General features: G+C 33.5%; 1 protein-coding gene across 4 annotated transcripts in view; it reads right to left on the reverse strand.

Annotated features, from left to right (window-relative positions):
• Positions 1-20887, reverse strand: part of BRWD3 (bromodomain and WD repeat domain containing 3) — a 200138-nt gene that overhangs the window by 25847 nt on the left and 153404 nt on the right. For 3 of the 4 annotated variants that reach the window (XM_035711728.2, XM_035711726.2, XM_025466273.3), the window contains 10 exons: positions 14227-14334; positions 12193-12317; positions 11179-11261; positions 9593-9704; positions 8501-8562; positions 8242-8397; positions 7460-7580; positions 6144-6269; positions 5977-6055; positions 547-603 (listed from right to left, as the gene is read on the reverse strand). In XM_035711728.2, coding sequence (XP_035567621.1) covers positions 547-603; positions 5977-6055; positions 6144-6269; positions 7460-7580; positions 8242-8397; positions 8501-8562; positions 9593-9704; positions 11179-11261; positions 12193-12317; positions 14227-14334 — 1029 coding nt within the window. The remainder of the gene's footprint in view (positions 1-546; positions 604-5976; positions 6056-6143; positions 6270-7459; positions 7581-8241; positions 8398-8500; positions 8563-9592; positions 9705-11178; positions 11262-12192; positions 12318-14226; positions 14335-20887) is intronic. The other variant, XM_035711729.2, reaches the window with a different exon arrangement.

Consider the following 20887-nt stretch of genomic DNA (forward strand, 5'->3'; position numbering starts at 1 on the left):
AGAACAGAATAAACATAACAGATCTGAGGCTACTATCTTTATCAGGGCTTGCTTGTAAGGTTAGCCCTTGGTTGGCATTCTGGGTACTTAGCAATTGAACCATTTCCTAAATACAAAGGTGGTTTACTATGCCTATGCTGTTTGTACAATGTGATTTATACTGAACACCTGCTTTTCTTTGCTTTTCCTATGCTTCCTTGCTTTCCAATAAATTCCTTGAGGTCTGAGCCTCTAATCACATATATATTGCTACATTTTCATTGTAGGGGAAGAGTGTGCTCTGTATGGCTCCTCAAAGAATGGAAAGAGCATAAGGAAGCCTGAACATGGATTTCTCTGGACTCTGCCTATATTTATTTCCCTGTGATCCCAGCTGTATATCCTTATTATGTCATTGTAACAAACCTTACCAATGAATCACAAGTATATATGCTGAGTTCTATGAGTCTTTATAGCAATTCTCCAAACAGGTGGAGTTGGTCTTAGGATCCCTGACACAGGAAGCCTGAAAAATTTTCTTCTTAGCAGTTTATTTTATTCACTCACCCTTCTTCCAGATGAAGTACCAGGACCGTCTGAATCTAAATCAACCATCTCTGTATCCTAAAATTAAAAGGGAAGAGTAAGAAAAGATGTTATGTTATATTCAAAGTCTTACAAATTTGATAAACATTTACAAAGAAATGGCAAATACAATCACAAATAACACCCTCATTGGAGCAGACAGCAGGCAGAACAAAGTTTGAAGGAACAATTACTCCAAACTTTGCCTATATGCTAGATACAAACTGAAAAATATATTGGGAGAGGAAGAGTAAACAAAGTTTCTCTTTAAATAAGAATCAAATATTAAGAAAAAATTATAGGACTGGTATCTAAAATTTTACTTAATGTTAATATTTTTTAAAGACATTCTATATGACATGCTACTTCAATATATTATAATCATGAATTACTCATGATTTAATCTTTCACCGTTTTAAGAAATACATCTATTTTCTATAGGGAAAATATGAGTGTGTATTAAAACTTAAGATGCAGTTAAATATCCCTCTGAGGCATAGTTTTTTAGTACAAAGAGAGGCAAGGCCCACACGCCATTTTTCACCCTGGTGGTGGTGAAGCACATAGGTAATGTCTGGAGAAAATAAAACCCGCCCATGAGCTACTGGTATTCCTTCTAATCAAATAAAGTTGAAATACATTTTACTTTAATATTCTATTTTAACTCAAAGAATGCTACTCTGAGACAGCAACACCAAATTCATCATAAAAATTCTCAATAAACTAGATGTAGAGGGAATATACATCAACATTTTAATAAAGGCCATATATGACAATCCCTTAGCTAACATCATGATTAATGGTGAAAAATTAAAAGCTTTTCTCTTCAGATCAGGAACAAGACAAGAATACTCACTCTAGCCACTTCTATTTGATATAGTATTGGAAGCCTTTGCTACAGCACTTAGTCAAGAAAAACAAAATACATCCAAATCATAAAAGCAGCAAAACTATGCCTTTCAGCAGATAACATGATATTATATATATAAAACACTAGAGACTCAACTGAAAAAACTGTTACAACTAATAAGTAAATTCAGTACAGTTGTAGGATACTAAATCACTATACAAAAATAAGTTGCATTTTTATACACTGAGGACTATCAGAAAGCCAAAGTAAGAAAACAATCTCATTTATAATTGCATCAAAAGGGATAAAATACTGAGGTATAATTTTAAACAAGGAGATGAATGATCTGCATACCAAAAACCATAAGACATTGAATAAAGAAATTGAAGACAGAATTAAATGAAGATACCCTGTGGTAATTAATTGGAAGAATTATTATTATTAAAATGCACATATGACTCAAAGCCACCTACAGATTACATAACCCCTATCAAAATTCCAATAGCATTTTTAACAGAAATAGAGAAAACATCTTATAATTTGTATGGAACCACAAAAAAAGTTCCTAATAGACAACACAGTCTTGAGAAAGAAAGACAAAGCTGGAGGCCTCATACTTCCTGATTTCAAGCTATATTATAAAACCACAGTAACAAAACCAGTACGGTATTGGCATAAAAAAAGATATACAGATCAATGGAACAGAATAGAGCTCAGAAATACACCCACATATATGCTCAATTAAATTACAACAAAGGAGCCAAGAATACAAAATTGGGAAAGGATAGTCTCTTTAATATGTGGTGCTGGGATAATAGGATATTTACATGCAAAAGAATGAAACTTGACCCATATCTTATACCATGCATAAAATTCAACTCAAAGTGGATTAAAGATTTGGATGTAAGACATGAAACCATAAAACCCCTAGGGGAAAATAAAACACAGGGAGTAAATTCATTGACACTGGTCTTGGCAACGGATTTTTTTGGATTTAACAAAATCCAAAGGCAACAAAGAACAACAAAAGCAAAAGTAAACTGGATTATATCAAACTAAAAAGCTTCTGCAAAGCAAAGCATCAACAAAATGAAAAGGCAACTTATAGAATGGGATGAAGTATTTGCAAATCTTGCCTCTAGTAAGGGGTTAATAGTAAAAATATATAAAAATATATAATTCAATAATAAAAATAAAATCTAATGTAAAAATGGGCATTGGGATTGAATAGACATTTTTGCAAAGAAGACATCTAAAAATGGCCAACAGGTACATGAAAAAGTATTCTATATCACTAGTCATCAAGGAAATGTAAATCGAAACCACGATATCATTTCACATCTATTAGAATGACTATTATCAAGAAGACAAAAGATAATAAATGTTGGTGAAGATATGGAGAAAAAGGAACCTTTGAGGACTGTTGGTGGAAGTTTAAACTGGTATAGCTACTATACAAAACAGTATCAAGGTTCTTCTTTTTTTTTAAGATTTTATTTATTTATTCATGAGAGAGAGAGAGAGAGAGAGAGGCTGAGACACAGGGAGAGGGAGAAGCAGGCTCCATGCAGGAAGCCTGATGTGGGACTTGATCCTGGGACGCCAGGATCATGCCCTGGGCTGAAGGCAGACGCTAAACTGCTGAGCCACCCAGGCATCCCCGAGGTTCTTCAAAGAGAGTAAAGATAGAACTATCATATGATCCTGCAATCCTAATTCTGGGTATTTATCCAGATAAAAACAGGATATCAAAGAAATAAAGTTGCACTTATATATTCACTAAGGCATTATTCACTGTAGCCAAGATAAGGAAACAGCCAAAGTATCCTCAACAGATGGATGGATAAAGAAGCTGTAATATATACATACAATGGAATATTATTCAGTCTTGAGAAACAGGTAAACCTGTCACTTGGGACAACATGGGTGGATGCTGAGGACATTATGCTAAGTGCAATAAGCCAGAAAACAAAACAAAACAAAACAAAACAAAATACTGCATGGTATTACTTATATATGGAATTTGAAAATTTTTTCATTAGTTTTAAGAGGATGACATCTAATTGGAATATCTGAGTTTTCCTTATTATGTCAATAACATTTAAATCTGATAATACAATGTTTTACAGTCAGATACATTTTCAGTAAAGAATAAAAAACAACATTGGAACAGAGAACAAACTGATGGTTGTCAGAGGGAACGGGATGGAGTTGATGAGCAAAATGGGTGAAGGGAAGTGGGAGATACAGGATTCCGGGTACGGAATGAATGAGTCACAGGAATAAAAGGCAGCATAGGGAACAGAGTCAATAATACTGTAATAGCATTATATGGTGACAGATGGTAGCTACATTTGTGGTGTACATTGCGTAACATGTAGAGGAGTTGTATGCCTGAAATAAAGGTAACATTGTGTATAAACTATACTCAAATAAAAGACTTAAAAAACAAACAAAATGGGCAGAGAATCTAAATACACATTTTTCCAAAGAAGATATAGATGACTGACCGGTACATGAAAAGGTGCTCAACATCAATAACCATCAGGGAAATGCAAATCAAAACCACAATGAGATATCACCTCACACTTGTTAGAATGGCTGTTATCAAAAAAAACAAGAAATAACAAGTGTTGGTTAGGATTTGGAGAAAGGGAACACTTGCGCGCTGTTAGTGGAAATGTAAACTTGTGCAATCTATGGAAAACAGTAAGGAGGTTCCTCAAAAAATTAAAAAAGAAGAGAATTATCTAGGAATTCCACTCCTGAGATTTTGTGCAAAGAAAATGAAAACACTAACTCTAAAAGATATATTACTCCCATATTCATTGCAGGATTATTTACAATAGCCATTACATAGAAACAATGTTAAGTGTTCATTAATGGGTAAATGGATAAAGAAAAAATGGTAATATATACCTCATGGAATACTATTCATCCATAAAAAGAAAACTATTTAGGACAAAAATATATGGACCCTGAGAACATTACGCCTAGTGAAACAAGTCAGAGAAAAACATCTATAATCTCACTTATATGTAGAATCTACAAAAATTATTTATAGATACATAGAACAGATTGGTAGTTGCCAGAGATGGGGATGACTACAGTGCGGGACCAAAATACACATAATGGGTCAAAAGGTACAAGCTTCAGTTATAAAATAAATGAGTGTTGGGGATAAAATGTACAGCACAGTGGCTACTGTTTAATAATATTGTCTTGCATATATGAACGTGGCTAAGAAAGTAAATTTAAAAAATTATTATCACAGGAGAAAAACTATACTATGTATGGTGACTAGTCTTATTTTGGTGATTCTTTCCAAATATATATAAATATAGAATAATTTGTTATACCTTTCAAACTAATAAATGTTATGTCAATTAAAAATAAAAAGAAAAAATTGGATATTTACATTCTAGATATTAACACAGACAATATAAACATGTAAAATATATCTATACAATAGCCATTTCAATAGCATGTTTGAGACACTCATCCTTGGGATGAACTGTTTTCCATTAAATATTTTTGAATTATTACATTCCATTATTTCCGCCTCTTGGTTTTTGCTTCTATAATAGCTTTCAATGAAAAATGGTTTTATGTAAATTGGAAGTATAGGGAAATTAGATATGTGTAGGTCTGCTGATGATACTAATTTAATTTCATTAAGAAAAACTGGCTTATGTTTGAAAATTTCAATAAAGGAAATTAAATAGCAATTTCATTAAACTACTAAAAATGTACTTTGAAACCTGAAACTTTAAAATACTTTAATATTTTACACATATTGCATAGAAAATCAATCCGTATTAAAATTTCCAAAAACTGGGATCCCTGGGTGGTGCAGCAGTTTAGCGCCTGCCTTTGGCCCAGGGCGCGATCCTGGAGACCCGGGATCGAATCCCACGTCGGGCTCCCGGTGCATGGAGCCTGCTTCTCCCTCTGCCTGTGTCTCTGCCTCTCTCTCTCTCTCTCTCTCTGTGTGACTATCATAAATAAATAAAAATTAAAAAAAAATTTCCAAAAACTAACCATTCTTTTAAAATATTTAGTGCTTTGTCTTGTTTTTAAAGCTGGAAAATGAAGTGTTGATTTCTCATCACTGAAACTCACTGAGTCAAACAGAATGACTGGCCACCTATTTCTGACTAAAAATTGTAGCACCACTACATTTCTAGTATATGCCATCTAAATACAGGTTAAAGAGTTTATTTATTTTTTTTTAATTTTTATTTATTTATGATAGTCACAGAGAGAGAGAGAGAGAGGCAGAGACACAGGCAGAGGGAGAGGCAGGCTCCATGCACCGGGAGCCTGATGTGGGATTCGATCCTGGGTCTCCAGGATCGCGCCCTGGGCCAAAGGCAGGCGCCAAACCGCTGCGCCACCCAGGGATCCCAGTTAAAGAGTTTAATACAAAAAGATGTAGGTACTCAGGCAACTTTTAGAAATCAGCTTCAATGCTTATAGCCAGTTATAACACACATAATACTTACTGTACTTCAAAAAACAGAAAAGGAATTCATGCCTATTAATCATGCTGTGAATCTCACCTCCTCTGCATCAGTACTGTTTAATTCTTCTGCTTTAATTTTATTGTAAGTATCCAGTATATCAGTACAGCTCTGATCCCTAAGAAACAAGAAAGTCAAAATATATTTCAATGTAATTTTTAAAAAATCAGAAATCAGCTCCTATAGAAGATAAAACTGCTTCTTACCCAATAAATCGAAGTAAGACATCAGTTACAATTTTGGCTGCTTTAACTATAGGACTGTCTGGCTCATTGAAAGTCCTGGCATTATGTTCAATGTAGCGCACCTCCCACATTAATGCTGATATTCTCCTATGAAAGAAAAACTTGCCCTATTACTCTTGATTAATACATTTAAAGTTTATTCTAAGAATATACAACATGGAACAACTAAGCACTCAATCATAGTATGTTAAAGGTGTTCTACCACATGTATGTGACTTAATAAATGTGTCTAAATGGATGTGCACTAATAAAGGTATATAGTTACAGTATTTGAAGCCTAGGTAAGAATTAAGGACCACTGGACTTCATATTAAAAAGAACTGATCCAGGACATTATGGGTAAAGAATGATTTAACCAAGTAAGTGTAAACACAAACAGTGTTTTTATAAGGTCAAAAGAATGTTTAGTTTTTAGGGGAGAAGAAAAAAAAAAGAAACCACGTTCTAGAAAAAGACAGATTTTTATATAGTTATGTTTATGATATATATTATTAAATGAAATTGTAGGTAATATAAAATACACCCACCTGATTATATTTATAACCAGTTCATGCTGGAATAACTAGGTTCAGACATAGTAGACTCTGGGGTGAGAGAGGTACTAAAAGGTATCCTCCACTACTTTCTCACAATCTCCCAATTGGAACCAAGAAAAAAATAACTTGGCTCTTTATCTAAACACATTTGGGGACTGGTAATTAAATCTAACTGTTGCCTAATTCCTCAAGGGATTTAATCATGCTCCAAGTTTCTATAGCACCTTAATCACAATGAAACTACAAACCATTTAATCTGCCTTTAATAAACTAAAGTGAACTGTTGTTTTTGTTTCACATGTGATTTGTGCTACTCAAAATTTCTTCCCTCTTCTTTTTTTAAAAATATTTTATTCATTTATTCATGAAAGACACAGAGAAAGAGAGAGAGGCAGAGACACAGGCAGGCAGAGAAGCAGGATATATGCAGGGAGCCTGATATGGGACTCGAACCCGGGACTCCAGGAACATGCCCTGAGCCGAAGGCAGATGCTCAACTGCTGAGCCACCTGGGCATCCCTCTTCCCTGTCCTTTACTCCACACTCCTTACCCTGAAAGACTGAGAATCTATTGAAAAAAGGAAAATCAGAGTTCCAAATTTTTAAAGAAATTTTGCAGTGGGTATACTGAATGATTATTTTACTCTATGACAATTCAGATCTCACTGCATCATTATGCAAAAAGGAAAACAAAAGATACAAAGCTATGAACTTTATAGAAAATAATAAAACTAAACAGACCTGTAAAAGCGATTTTCAAGTCTCCGCCTAATGGTGTTGAGGTCAGTTGGATAAGCAACTACAGTACAATACAAAGGATAGGCACTGAGATCCACTGGAACAGCAAAAGGGCTGGCAAAATCTATAATATTACCAAAATTTAAAAAGGTAGTTATAAAGGACATTAATATTTCATGTTAACAAACAAAAACTCATATATAAATAAGAAGGGAGGGCAATATACTACATTATTAAAATGATGATGATTCAATTATGCTAATATTAGATGAATATTATTAAAATGTCATTTTCTTTATTTGGACATAATATCTATGAATCCTGTATAATACAGTGGTTCAAATCAGGTGAAATGAGACAAATTAAAGGAGATCTGTGTTTAACTTTAAACTGATGTCTTTTCTGGATAAATGCCAAACAGCTTAAGTGATATGTTTTAGATAATACAGTTTAGGCATGTGAGTAAAATATATTACTCATCCACTGTCTACCAAAAACCTCATCCAAAGTTAGGCTCAGGGAACAGCTGGAGCACCAAAGTGACTAAAGAAAGTAAAAGACAACTATATGCTTGCCTTCTCTACTGTAAGCCCCCAGAGAATAGAAAACATTTATCAGTTATTACATTGTTCAAACATATAAAAATATTAATGATAAACTAGTCACTTGATTAAAAGTGCCTCTCAAATTAAAAGTATACAGTGAAAAAAATGTATTTCCTTTTGTAGAACTTAAAATTCTGGTTTTCCTCGTTCTGTCCTAATATTCTTTCACATCCACCATACCCAGGGAAAGAAGGTGGTTGATGCCCTGAATAACCCGTTCACATTCCTCATCTCTGGAGTGAGCTCCCCACTCTCCTTCCTGTGGTTTGTATAGCAAAGCAGTCAGTTCCTCCTGGGACACAGGAACACCAGCACCAACTTCATCTGGAAAGGCAGCTAGGTATAAGATGAAAAAATCAGAAATGATTAGTTTCTAATATTATGCTACTGATATTTTTCTTTTAGAATAATTAAAATTCATTTTTAAAAGTATATCTACTTCCTTCTGGAATTGGCTCCATATCCCAGGGGCTCATCTTTTCTCTTTCATTATTGTCCCAGCTATTAAAAAATAACAAGATACAAAGTAAATTTACATGACACTTTTATATACTAGCATAATTTGCATGACTTCTTGTGGTAAAATTTGGGAAAGGGCAATACAGTTATCCATAAAGTACAATTTCACTTACATAAAGATAATATAATAAACCTTTAATAGAGACAGCAAAATAAATAGAGGAAATTAGAGAATAGTCCACCAATATGAAATATAGAGAGCAGTATAAGTTTACACTTAATTTTACTTGGTTTTTTTTTCATTCCAATCAAGTATGTATTCAATATCAAACCAGGGTACTGAATGAAAAGATCTCTTTGGAAAATTCCTTTTAGGTTAAACAAGTCAATTTGATAGATCAATTTTTTTCTGTAGGATAACCCACTTTAACCTAACAGTGTTCAGTATCACAGCATCTCCAAAATTTTATTATTCCCTTTTCATCAGCAATATCGAGACTGAAAGTCAATCTTCATAGAATAAACCTTTATCATTCTGTTTTTTAACCTTTATCATTCTTGAAGAAAACTTCATTTATTAGAAATCTTACTATGCTGGTGTTTAAATGAAGAACTAAAGTAAACATTGTAGACAAATAGTATGTCCAAACATAATACCTCTGCCTAGAATTCATATCATTAAATAAAAGACAGAGTACTAATATTTATTGCTATATTCCAGCTATAATAATTATTTTATTTTATTTTATTTTTTTATAACAATTATTTTAAACACTGAATTTCGGTATTCTTCATGAAATAATAGTTGCAATTCTTGTTTAAAACACAAATACTTAAAATATAGGCATAAGGGAGGTAGAAATAAGTCTTCAGTTCTTTGTTTTAGTACACATATTGGACCAAGAGGTTTATCATCAAATTCCTTCCTTACAGGTACTATGATTACTTTCTTACAGGTCATATAAAGATAAGTCAAATTAACAAGGTATTATTCCTAGTAGGGTTTATAGAATGTCCATATAGTACTACAACAGTATTATATCAGGCATTAAAATACCATAAGTGTACTTACTGAACACTGTAACACTGGAAAGAACTATCAGGATACTCTGGTTGAAAAGGCTGCTGACTCTCCACAGTCCCAAACCACCAGGCATCATCTATTATACTGCGGAATCTATCACCTATAATGTTTTAGAAATTCTTAAAAGGATGTTTTTGAGAATAATACTTTGTTCACATTCTAATTTGCTACTTTTTGTTGGACACAGAAGTAGCATTGTATCTAGGATTATCAGAGGTTTCAATCTGAGTTTCCTAGATAAATAAATTTTACATTTTACCCTCATTAAGAAATTTTGGTGTCAAGTACTATAATCTTTCTGAAATAAATCAAATATGTCCATGCCTTCTTAAATAAATGCTATCACATATAATTTTTTTTAAAATTTTTATTTATTTATGATAGTCACTCAGAGAGAGAGAGAGAGAGAGGCAGAGACATAGGCAGAAGGAGAAGCAGGCTCCATGCACCGGGAGCCCGACGTGGGATTCGATCTCGGGTCTCCAGGATCGCGCCCTGGGCCAAAGGCAGGCGCCAAACCGCTGCGCCACCCAGGGATCCCTATCACATATAATTTTTAGCCATTATTTAGGATCATCATTAGGCATACTTTTTCTTGTACTATACATTAGTTACTACAGTTGTTTCTTCTCCTTTTTGCCTTTAAAAAAATCTCTTAATACTGATTTTGTGCCTCCAAAGGGCTAAGGATTATAAAACCAAACCACTGTGAACAAAAATTTTCTCCCACAAAAAAAGGAGAATTTAAAAGTACTAATAGCAAACATTTAACAGTATGAATTTTAAGTACTTAAATACCATTTTAAGTGTTTTCTGTATGTCAATTCACTTATTGCTCACATCAACCTTATAGGTATGTTTTAATGTGATTCCCATTATAAAGATAATAGAGGTAGGACACAAAGAGATTAAAAACTTGCCCAAGATCAAATAGCTAGTGAGGAGGTAAGAAAGGGACAGAGGAAGGTGGGTGGGGGAGAGGAAGAAAAAAGGGGTAGAAAGAGGTAGAGGTACAGAGAGAATCAGAGAGAGATGGAGAAAGACAAGAGTGACAGAAAAAGAGAAGAAATAAAACCACAATCAGTAACGGTCTCCTTAAGAGCCCAAGTGTTAAGTACTCTATCAGGGCAACTGACGTTTGATGAGTTTCTTTATAATTCTAATAGATTATATATTTGCAGAAAGTTTAGAAGTTAGATGTCACATACAATGTGCATAAAATCACCTAAACATAACCAAGAAGGAAAATTTAATTTGATTTTTCTAATTTGGCTAACAGCTTTTATCAACTACACGTTAAACTAGTTTATTTCTATTAAATTGGAGTTAAAGTGACACCTGGGTGGGTCAGCAGTTGAGCGTCTGTCTTTGGCTCAGGGTATGATCCTGGGTCTGGGGATGGAGTCCCAAATTAGACTCCCTGCGAAGAGCCTGCTTCTCCCCTGTCTGTGTCTCTGCCTCTCTCTCTGTGTCACTCATGTATAAATAAATAAAATCTTAAAAAAATAACTTGGAGTTAAAAAGTTACTAACTCTATTTCATACTTATTAGTTAAGTGAGAATTTTATACTTACCTATCTGCCAGTTCCTTTCTTTGGCTTCATTATAAAACTGATGTAGCACAAGGAAGTCAATGACATCTGGCATGTCATGATACCTATACAAAAAATAAAGCACATATAAATCAATATCCAAAATAATAGCATATGTTACTTACTAAATATCCCAAAATATATTTTTAATGAGGAGCCATTTAAAAACTGTTGTGAAATCCTCAGGGTTCCTGCAAATGACTTTAACTTAAACTACATCTGCTTTTATTTATTTGGGAGTACATGCCTACTACTATGTTGCTTCAATAACATAAAGACACCAATGAAGATCCTTAAAGCTTAGACTTTTTTTATTTTATAAACTGATGGTCTTTCACCTCCTTAGATTTCAAACTTTAAGAAATGAGTCCCTGATTAGCTATTCCTATTAGTATTAACAGAAATAAAAGCAACTACTATGTTTTAGCCATGCTGTTAAATAAGCATTTATGAAGGTTTTCCTTTTAATTCATCACAATAATCTTGAGGAAGTTATTAATGTTTACATTTTGCAGATGAAGGCATAAATTCAAAGAGGTTAAGCAAATTGCTCATATGTGTGTGTGTGTGTGTGTGTGTGTGTGTGTATATATATATATAAATACATATATCCAATTGACCTCTGAACAATATGGGTTTAAACTGTGCAGGTCCACTTATATGCAGATTTTTTCAATAAATATGATATAGTACTGTAAATATATTTTCTCTCCCTTATGATTTTCCTAACAACACTTTACTTTTTCTAGCTTACCTTACTGTAAGAACACTAAATATAATACATAAAACATACAAAATATATATTAGTCAAAAATTTGTTATTACTAAGGCTTCTGCTCATCAGCAGGCTATTAGTAGTTAAGTTTTTTGGGAGTCAAAAGCTATATGCAGATTTTCAACTGTGTGGGGGTCAGTTCCCATAACCCCCTACATTAAGAGTCAAGTGTATACATACAGACAAACACACACACACAACAACCAGAGATAGCTACTCACTTAATGGAAAAAGATTCTCCAGTCATTTTGCCTGAAATAGGGTCCAGAAATGCAAGCTTCAAACAACATAGTGTAGGTGGTCCAACCTCATATTTGATTCCTACAATCTTAACAAACTCTTGTTCCTATTAATGAAAATACCAACAAATTATTTTAATATAAATAATTGCCTAACATTTGCAGATTATTTCACTATTTATCGAACAGTTAAAAACAATTATCTGAATACTCACCAAGTATTAAGCATTCCACTAAGTGCTAAAGGCAATAAGACATGGTTCTTGACCCTTAATAGCAGGTTGTAGTAATAACAGGGCTCTAGACCAAACATATGCAACAGAATCCCCTTGAGAACATTTTTAAAATTCATATTCTTAAACCCTACCCCTATAGAATTGAATTCAGTAGGTCTGGGGTACAAGCTGAGTCCTACATATTTTGAAAGAACTCCCTAGGGGATTATGATGCTCTGTCTAGTTAAGAATCACTCCTCCTGGGTAGCCCGGGTGGCTCAGCAGTTTAGTGCCGCCTTCAGCCCAGGGCATGATCCTGGAGACCAGGCATTGAGTCCCACGCCGGGCTCCCTGCATGGAGCCTGCTCCTCCCTCTGCCTGTGTCTCTCATGAATAAATAAATAAATAAATAAATAGATCTTAAAAAAAAGAATCACTCCTCCAGGAGAAATACAGTATGTAAGTATTCAGATAGATAGAAAGATAGATGATAGATAGATAGATAGATAGATAAATTTGAAGAAAGGACTTACATTTTTAATGTCCACAAAATTATTTTATAAACCACACTTATAACTGATTATTAGCCACACTTAACAGATGACAAAACTGGGCCTCATGGGTATAGTGACTTGCTTAAAATTATACACTTGTATGTGTGTATAAAATCAAATTTGGGATTGAAATAGGTCATATTTCAAAGCCTAGACTCTTGCACCCACACATATGCTACCTCCTACAGACTCTTGCACTCACACATATGCTACCTCCTACAATTTTCTAGAGCCACAGGGTTAGAATTTAAAATAAAAAAAATTATGTTTTATTCATTCTTTGATTCTAAAAAAAATAAACAAATAAAAACCCCACACCAAAATTTTCACATGATTCAGAATAGACTATCACTATCTACCAGGAGATGACCGTGTAAAGCTCACTTGATAAGATATTTTGGTAGCTTACAAACTTAATATAATATTTTACAAGTGTCTAAATTTTATTTCAATACATATACATTCTTCCATGTATCCTTCCTGCTAAACATCATTGCATAACCATTCTTCATTTACCTGGAAAACCAATATAAAATTGCTCTTTAGTCTCTTGTTCTCCAACTTTGAAAAACAAAAGAAGAAAACACCCATAATTCTAACTAGAAATGATGGTGTATGTATCCTTATGTCTGTTTGTATGCATATATCTATCTACAAATGAATGAATCAATGGATGAATATGTATGTACAGTCAGAAAAACCTTCTCTAAAAAAATAAATATCTATTTTACTTAATACCATGTAGGTATAGGGTAATATATAAAATAGATAATCCATAAAGCACCACAAAATTCTGAGTTCCTTGAGATTTATGATATTTACTATATCTTAAAGCCATTGGAACCACAAGGCTGTCTGTAGTCCACACATGCAGTCAGTTTATAGAGCCTCTAGAATGTAGGCTTTGCAACTTTGTAATTGTTAAGGAAAATATCTATACCAGGGAACTACTGTTTTACACTCCTCTCTCTCTCTCTTTCTCTCTCTCTCTAAAGAAAGGTATATACATAGAAGACTTGAAGCTTGAAGGAAATTAAGTCAAATAATCAAGACAACAGATAGCATACAAGTTACAGAAAACACAAAATATGACCAATAACATTCAACTGTACAAGAGTATGGTACATTACCTTATCTTAGACATACAATCAATAGTGCAATATATATGAAACAGAAAAAAACATGTAAGCAAATAACTTAATTCCTAAGCTATTTCAATTGCACACTTATGAATATGTCAAATTTACCCTGAGATCCATTTTATTCCATGGTTGTTTTTGTAAATTAAGGCTGTATATTTTTGACTTCCTTACAGCCCGTACATAAGCTTCATGTCCTTGCCTGAAATAGATAAGCTAAAACAAAAAACATAAGGTATTAAACAGCTGCATTCTATTTAACAACTCTATATATCCCAATATATATTCTTACAAATGTCTTCTGTTTAAAACAAACATAATTATAATTTTAAAAATGTATGTCACCATCAAATAATGTTCATTCAGTACTCATACTTGCGTTGCCCTGCACTAATTACTGCATAATATAAATACTGTACACATACTCTTTTTCCCATTAGCTGCTTCACAAATTTCTGAAGAAAGGGACCAATGACAAATGTACACAAAATGGTTCATATTTTAAAGTACTATATTTCAAACAATAATTAACATTCTAAATATCAATGTTTTATATGTATATATATATATATACACACATACACATATGTGCAATTCTAACTACAGGCCACTTAAATAGAGTAATTTCCAAATAGATTAGAATTTTTATTTTGCAAAAAATTAACATCAGAGCTGGCATAGTATGGAAAGAAAATGAATTCATATAGTATTAGTTAATGTCTTTCACCTCCTTAGGAGAACATACAACACTATATTCATATTCTGATTTATAAGAAAAAATTTCTTACTCCCAATAATTTTAAAGTGGTAATAGAGATAATAAAATTAAAAAATGTAACATTTAAAAAATACTGATATTTAAAAAATACAGATACACTCTACCAATCAATGGTGTCTAAGTCAGAATTTTTCTAAAAATACAAGTAGAACACTAAAAAGGCTTAAATGCTAATATATAAATTAAAAGGTAAAATATCAATAATAAACATATTATCCAGATATCATTTATTATATATTTATTCCTGTACTCAATAAATAATGATTGGACATGTATATACAAGGCACTAGGTGCCCTGGTTAACGTATCAATATAAAAATCCTTTCACTCAAGGATATGGGCAGACGCAATGCCTGAGTGGCTCAGCGGTTGAGCGTCTGCCTTCCGCTCAGAGTGTGATTCCGGGATCTGGGATTGAGTTCTACTAGGGCTCCCTACTTGGAGCCTGCTTCTCCCTCTGCCTATGTCTCTGCCTCTCTCTGTGTGTGTGTGTGTGTCTCTCATGAATAAATAAATAAATAAAATATTTTTTCTCAAAAAGGATATGGGCAGACATGTAAATGTATGAGTATGATATAAGGCAGAATATACTAAGTATCATACAAGAAAAATAATTTAGGGGCAGCCCCGGTGGCTCAGCGGTTTAGCGCTGCCTACAGCCCGGGGCGTGATCCTGGAGACCCGGGATCGAGTCCCACATCAGGCTCCCTGCATGGAGCCTGCTTCTCCCTCTGCCTTTGTCTCTGCCTCTCTCTCTCTCTCCTCTCTGTGTATTCTCATGAATGAATAAATAAAATCTTTAAAAAAAAAGAAAAAAAAATAATTTAGGTGTGAAAGCTCAGGAGGAAAGAGTGTCAGGCAAATGGAAAGCAAGGATAATATCCAGGAGAAGTTGGTATTTAAGTTAGACTTTGAATAATGAGCATTTTCAAAGGCAGTAATCTGTGGGTATGGCCATCCAGGCAAAATACTGAGGGCGTAACATTCAAAGTAAAAAGTAATGTTGTCATTAAGAGTTGATTTTATAAAAATCATGTGTTTTATGAATTCTTTAAAAACATTATTTATGTATTTAATTGTCTGATTCACTTATATATCTACTCCATTACCTGTACAACTGTCATTACCTAATACACACTAGTCTTGAAGTATATAAGCATATGCTAAGTTTAGCAAAATAGATGTAAAGTGATTCCACCAAGATAAATATGGTCCTATAGAGAGTTGTTTCATCAGATCAAAGAATTTACAGATCCCTATACTGTTTTGTAAAGTGTTCTTTTTACAAAGAAGGAAGTATAATTGGCTTTTATAACACAGAGAAGACAGACTTAGATGAAATCACAGATGGAGTAATTCTTCCCAAATTAAAGAAAAAGATCTAAACAAAATAAATATAAGTAACACACCTGATGAAGAATTTAAAGCAACAGTCAAGGATACTCATGGCTTGAGAAAAGAACAGAAAACATCAGGGAGATACTACAGAGACAAAGGAGTTAAAAAACAATCAGATATGAAAAGAGCAATAAATAAGAGTAGAAACATACTTGATTCAGTGAACAGCAATTCGGAATAGACAAACGAATGCATTAGTTACCTAGAAGACAAAGTAGTGGTAAGTAATGAACCTGAACAAAAGAAAGAATTATGTAACATGAGAATAGATTTAAGGAATTTAATGACTTCATCAAATCTAATAACATGTGTATTATAAGAGTCAAAGAAGAAGAGAGATAAGAGGGTGCAGAAAATTATTTGAAGAAACAAAAGCTGAAACCTTCCCTTATCGGGGAAGGAAACAGACATTCAGATCCAGGAGGCAAAGAGACTCCATTCAAATTAAACAAAAGCAGGCCAACACCAAGACGTATTGTAATTTAGTCAAATAATCTTTGACAAAGCAGGAAAGAATATCCAATGGAGAAAAGAGACTCTTTAACAAATAGTGTTGGGAAAATTGGACAGCCACATGCAGAAGAATGAAACTGGACCACTTTCTTACACCATACACAAAAAAACAAATTTGAAATGGATGAAAAACTTAAATATGAAACAGGAATCCATCAAAAACCCTAGAGAAGAATATAAGTAGCAACCTCTTTGACCTTGGCCACAGCAACTTCTTGCTAGACATGTCTCCAGAGGCAATGGAAACAAAACCAAAAATGAACTATTGGGACATAATAAAGGTAAAAAGCTTCTGCACAGAAAAGAAAACAGTCAACAAAACCAAAAGAAACCTACAGAATGGGAGAAGATATTTGCAAATGTCTTATCAGATAAAGGGCTATGATCCAAAATCTATAAAGAACATATCAAAATAAACACCCAAAGAACAAATAATACAGTCAAGAAATGGGCAGAAGACATGAACAGATATTTCACCAAAGAAGACTTACAAAAATAAACAAGAGACACACGAAAAAAATGCTCAACATTACTCAGGATCAGGGAAATACAAATCAATACCACAATGAGATACACCTCACAACAGTCAGAATGGCTAAAATTAGGAAGTCAGGAAACAACAGATGTTGGGAAGAAAGGGGAATAAGGGAAACCCTTTTATGCTGCTTGTGGGAATGCAAGCTGGTACAATCACTCTGGAAAACAGTATGGAAGTTCATCAAAACATTAAAAATAGAGCTATCCTAGGACCCAGAAACTGCATTACTATGAATTTACCCAAAGGATACAAACATAGTGATCAAGGGGATACCTATGCCCCAATGTTTATAGCAGCAATGTACACAATAGCCAAACTATGGAAAAAGCCCAGATTTCCATAGACAGAGAAAGTGAAATATTACCATTTGCAATGATATGGATAGAACTAGAAGGTATGCTAAGCAAAATAAGTCAATTGGAGACAATTATCGTATGATTTCACTCATATGTGGAATTCAAGAAACAAAACAGATGAATGTAGGGGAAACGAAGGAAAAATAAAACAAATTCAGAGTATAAGAAACTGCTAACTAGAGGAAACAAACTGAGGGCTTCTGGAGATGAGGCGAGTCAGGGAATGAGGTAACTGGGTGATGTGTACCAAGAAGGGCACTTGAAGTAATGATCACTGGGTGTTTTATGCAACTGATGAATCACTAAACTTTACCTCTGAAACTGATAAAACACTATATGTTAATTAACTGAATTTAAATAAGAAAGACATATTATAATTAAATGTCCAAAATTTGGTGATAAAAGAAAGTCTGAATAGCAGAAAGAGAAAATAAGTCCTTAAAGCACAAGAGAAAACACATAAGGCAGCTGCAGATTTCTCAACAGAAACTTGGCCAGCAGGAAAGGAGCAGCATGATATATTCAAAGTGCTAAGTGGGGAAAATCAGCAGTCAAGAATACCCTATTGAGCAAGGGTATCATTCAGAATAGAAGGAAAGATGAAGAGTTTCCTAGAAAAACAAAAACTGAAGATCATGACCACAAAATCAGACCTGCCATGAAATATTAAAGGGGACCCTTTGATGGGAAAGGAGTGACTAAAAGTGACAAAGATCAGAAAGGATCAGAGGAAATCTCCAGAAACAAGGACAAAACAAGTAATAAAATGGCAATAAGTACATATCTATCTATAATTACTCTGAATGTAAATGGACAAAATACTCCAATGAAAAGACATAGAGTGTCAGAATGGATAAAAACACAAGTCTTTTCTATGTGCTGCCTATGTAAGATTCATTTTAGAGTCAAAGATACCTGAAGATCGAAAACAAGCAGATGAGGAAACATTTATCATTCAAATACAGGTCAAGAGAAAGCAGCAGTAGCTATATCAGAAAAAGTAGACATTATAAAGAAAGAATGTAACAAGAAATGAAAAGGGCACTATAGCATAATAAAGGGGGCAATCAAGCAGGAACATTTAAAAATTGTAAATAACTACATATCCAAAATGCAAATACTCAAATATATAAAGCAGTTACTAACAAACATAAAGGCTACTTGGTAATAATATATTAGTAGGGAATTTTATCACCCCATTTATATGAACAGGTAGATCAAATAAACAGAAAATCAACAAGGAAACAATGGCTTTGAATGACACTTATCCAGATGGACTTTACAGAAATATTCAGAACATTCTATGCTACAACAATAGAATACACATTGTTTTCAAGTGTACATGGAACATTCTCCAGAATAGATCATATATTATGTCAGAAAACAAGCCTCAAAAATACAAAAAAATTGAAGTCATACCATGTACCTTTTCTGACTATAAAACTATGAAATTAGAAGTCAACCACAAGACAAAAAAACTAGAACAACAACAAATGCATGGAGGTTAAACAAAATGATATTAAACAATGAATGGAACAACCAGGAAATGAAAGAAAAAATTAAAAAAATACATGGGAACAAATGAAAATGAAAACACAACAGTCCAAGATGTTTGGAATGTAGCAAAAGCAGTCTGATGATCAAAGTATATAAGCTATATGGGCTTACCTCAAAAAAGCAAGAAAAATCTCAAAGAAACAACCTAACCTTCCACCTAAAGGATCAAGAAAACTGAAGTTTAAAGCCAGAAGAAGGAAGGCAATAATAAAGATTACAGAAAAAGTAAATGATAAAGAAATTAAAAATGGGGATGCTCAGCGGTTTAGCACCGCCTTCAGCCCAGGGCCTGATCCTGGAGACTTGGGATCCAGTCCCATGTTGGGCTCCCTGCATGGAGCCTGCTTCTCCCTCTGCCTGTGTCCCTGCCTCTCTCTCTCTCTGTGTCTCTCATGAAAAAATAAATAAAATCTTTAAAAAAAAGAAACTAAAAAAAAAATTACAAGATGAATGAAACCAGGAGCAGTTTCTTTGAAAAAAATTAACAAAATTTATAAAACTCTATCCAGAGTTAACAAAAACAAAAGAGAAAGGATCCAAATAAATAAAATCACAAATGAGAGCAGAGAAATAACAACACCACAGAGATGTAAACATTATAAGAGAACACTATGAAAAACGATATGCCAATAAACTGGACAACCTAGAAGAAAGGGATAAATTCCTAGAAACATATAACCTACCAAAACTGAAACAGGAAGAAATAGAAGACTTCAACACAAAAATAACCAGCAAAGAAATGAATCATTTGTGAAAAATCTCCCAACATACAAAAGTCTAGGACCAGAAGGCTTCACAGATGAATTCTACCATTTAAGGAAGAGTAAATACGTATATTTCCTCAAATATTCCAAAGAGTAGAAAAGGAAGGAAAACATCAAAATTCATTCTATGAGGCCTGCATTATCCTGATACCGAAACCAGATAAAGACACCAGTAAAAAGAAATGCAGTCCAATATCCCGGATAAACATAGATCAAATATACTCATTAAAATACTTCCAACAAAACATTCAAAAATAATTCACGAATATCAAGTAGGATTTATTCCTGGGTTTCAAAGGTGGTTCAATATTTGCAAATCACGTAATTAATCTTATTAATGAGAGAAAGGATAAAAACCATATAATTTCATTTTTGTCTGTTTCAAGCTATCATTTAAATTCTAGTTAGTTAACTTATAGTGTAATATTGGTTTAATGAGTAGAATTTAGTGATTCATCACTTACATGTATCAGTAATACATGGATGGTATCAGTGTGCTCACAAGAAGTGCCCTCCCTAATACCCATAACCCATTTAGCTCATCCACTCTCCACCTCTCCTCTAGTAACCCAGTTTGTTCTCTATATTTAACAGTCTCTTATGGTTTGCTTCCCCCTCTTTTTTTGTCCTTTCCCTATGTTCATCTGTTTTGTTTCTTAAATTCCACATGAGTGGAATCATATGGTATTTGTATTTATATGATTGATTTATTTTGCTGAGCATAAATACTCTAGCTCCATCCACATTGTTGCAAATGGTCAGATATCATTCCCTTTGATGGCTGGGTAATGCTACATTGTATATATATGCCACTTCTTTATCCATTCATCAATCAAAGGCCATTTGGTCTCATTCCATGATTAGG

This window comes from Canis lupus, chromosome X (assembly GCF_003254725.2).
Source record: "Canis lupus dingo isolate Sandy chromosome X, ASM325472v2, whole genome shotgun sequence".
NCBI lineage: Eukaryota > Metazoa > Chordata > Mammalia > Carnivora > Canidae > Canis > Canis lupus.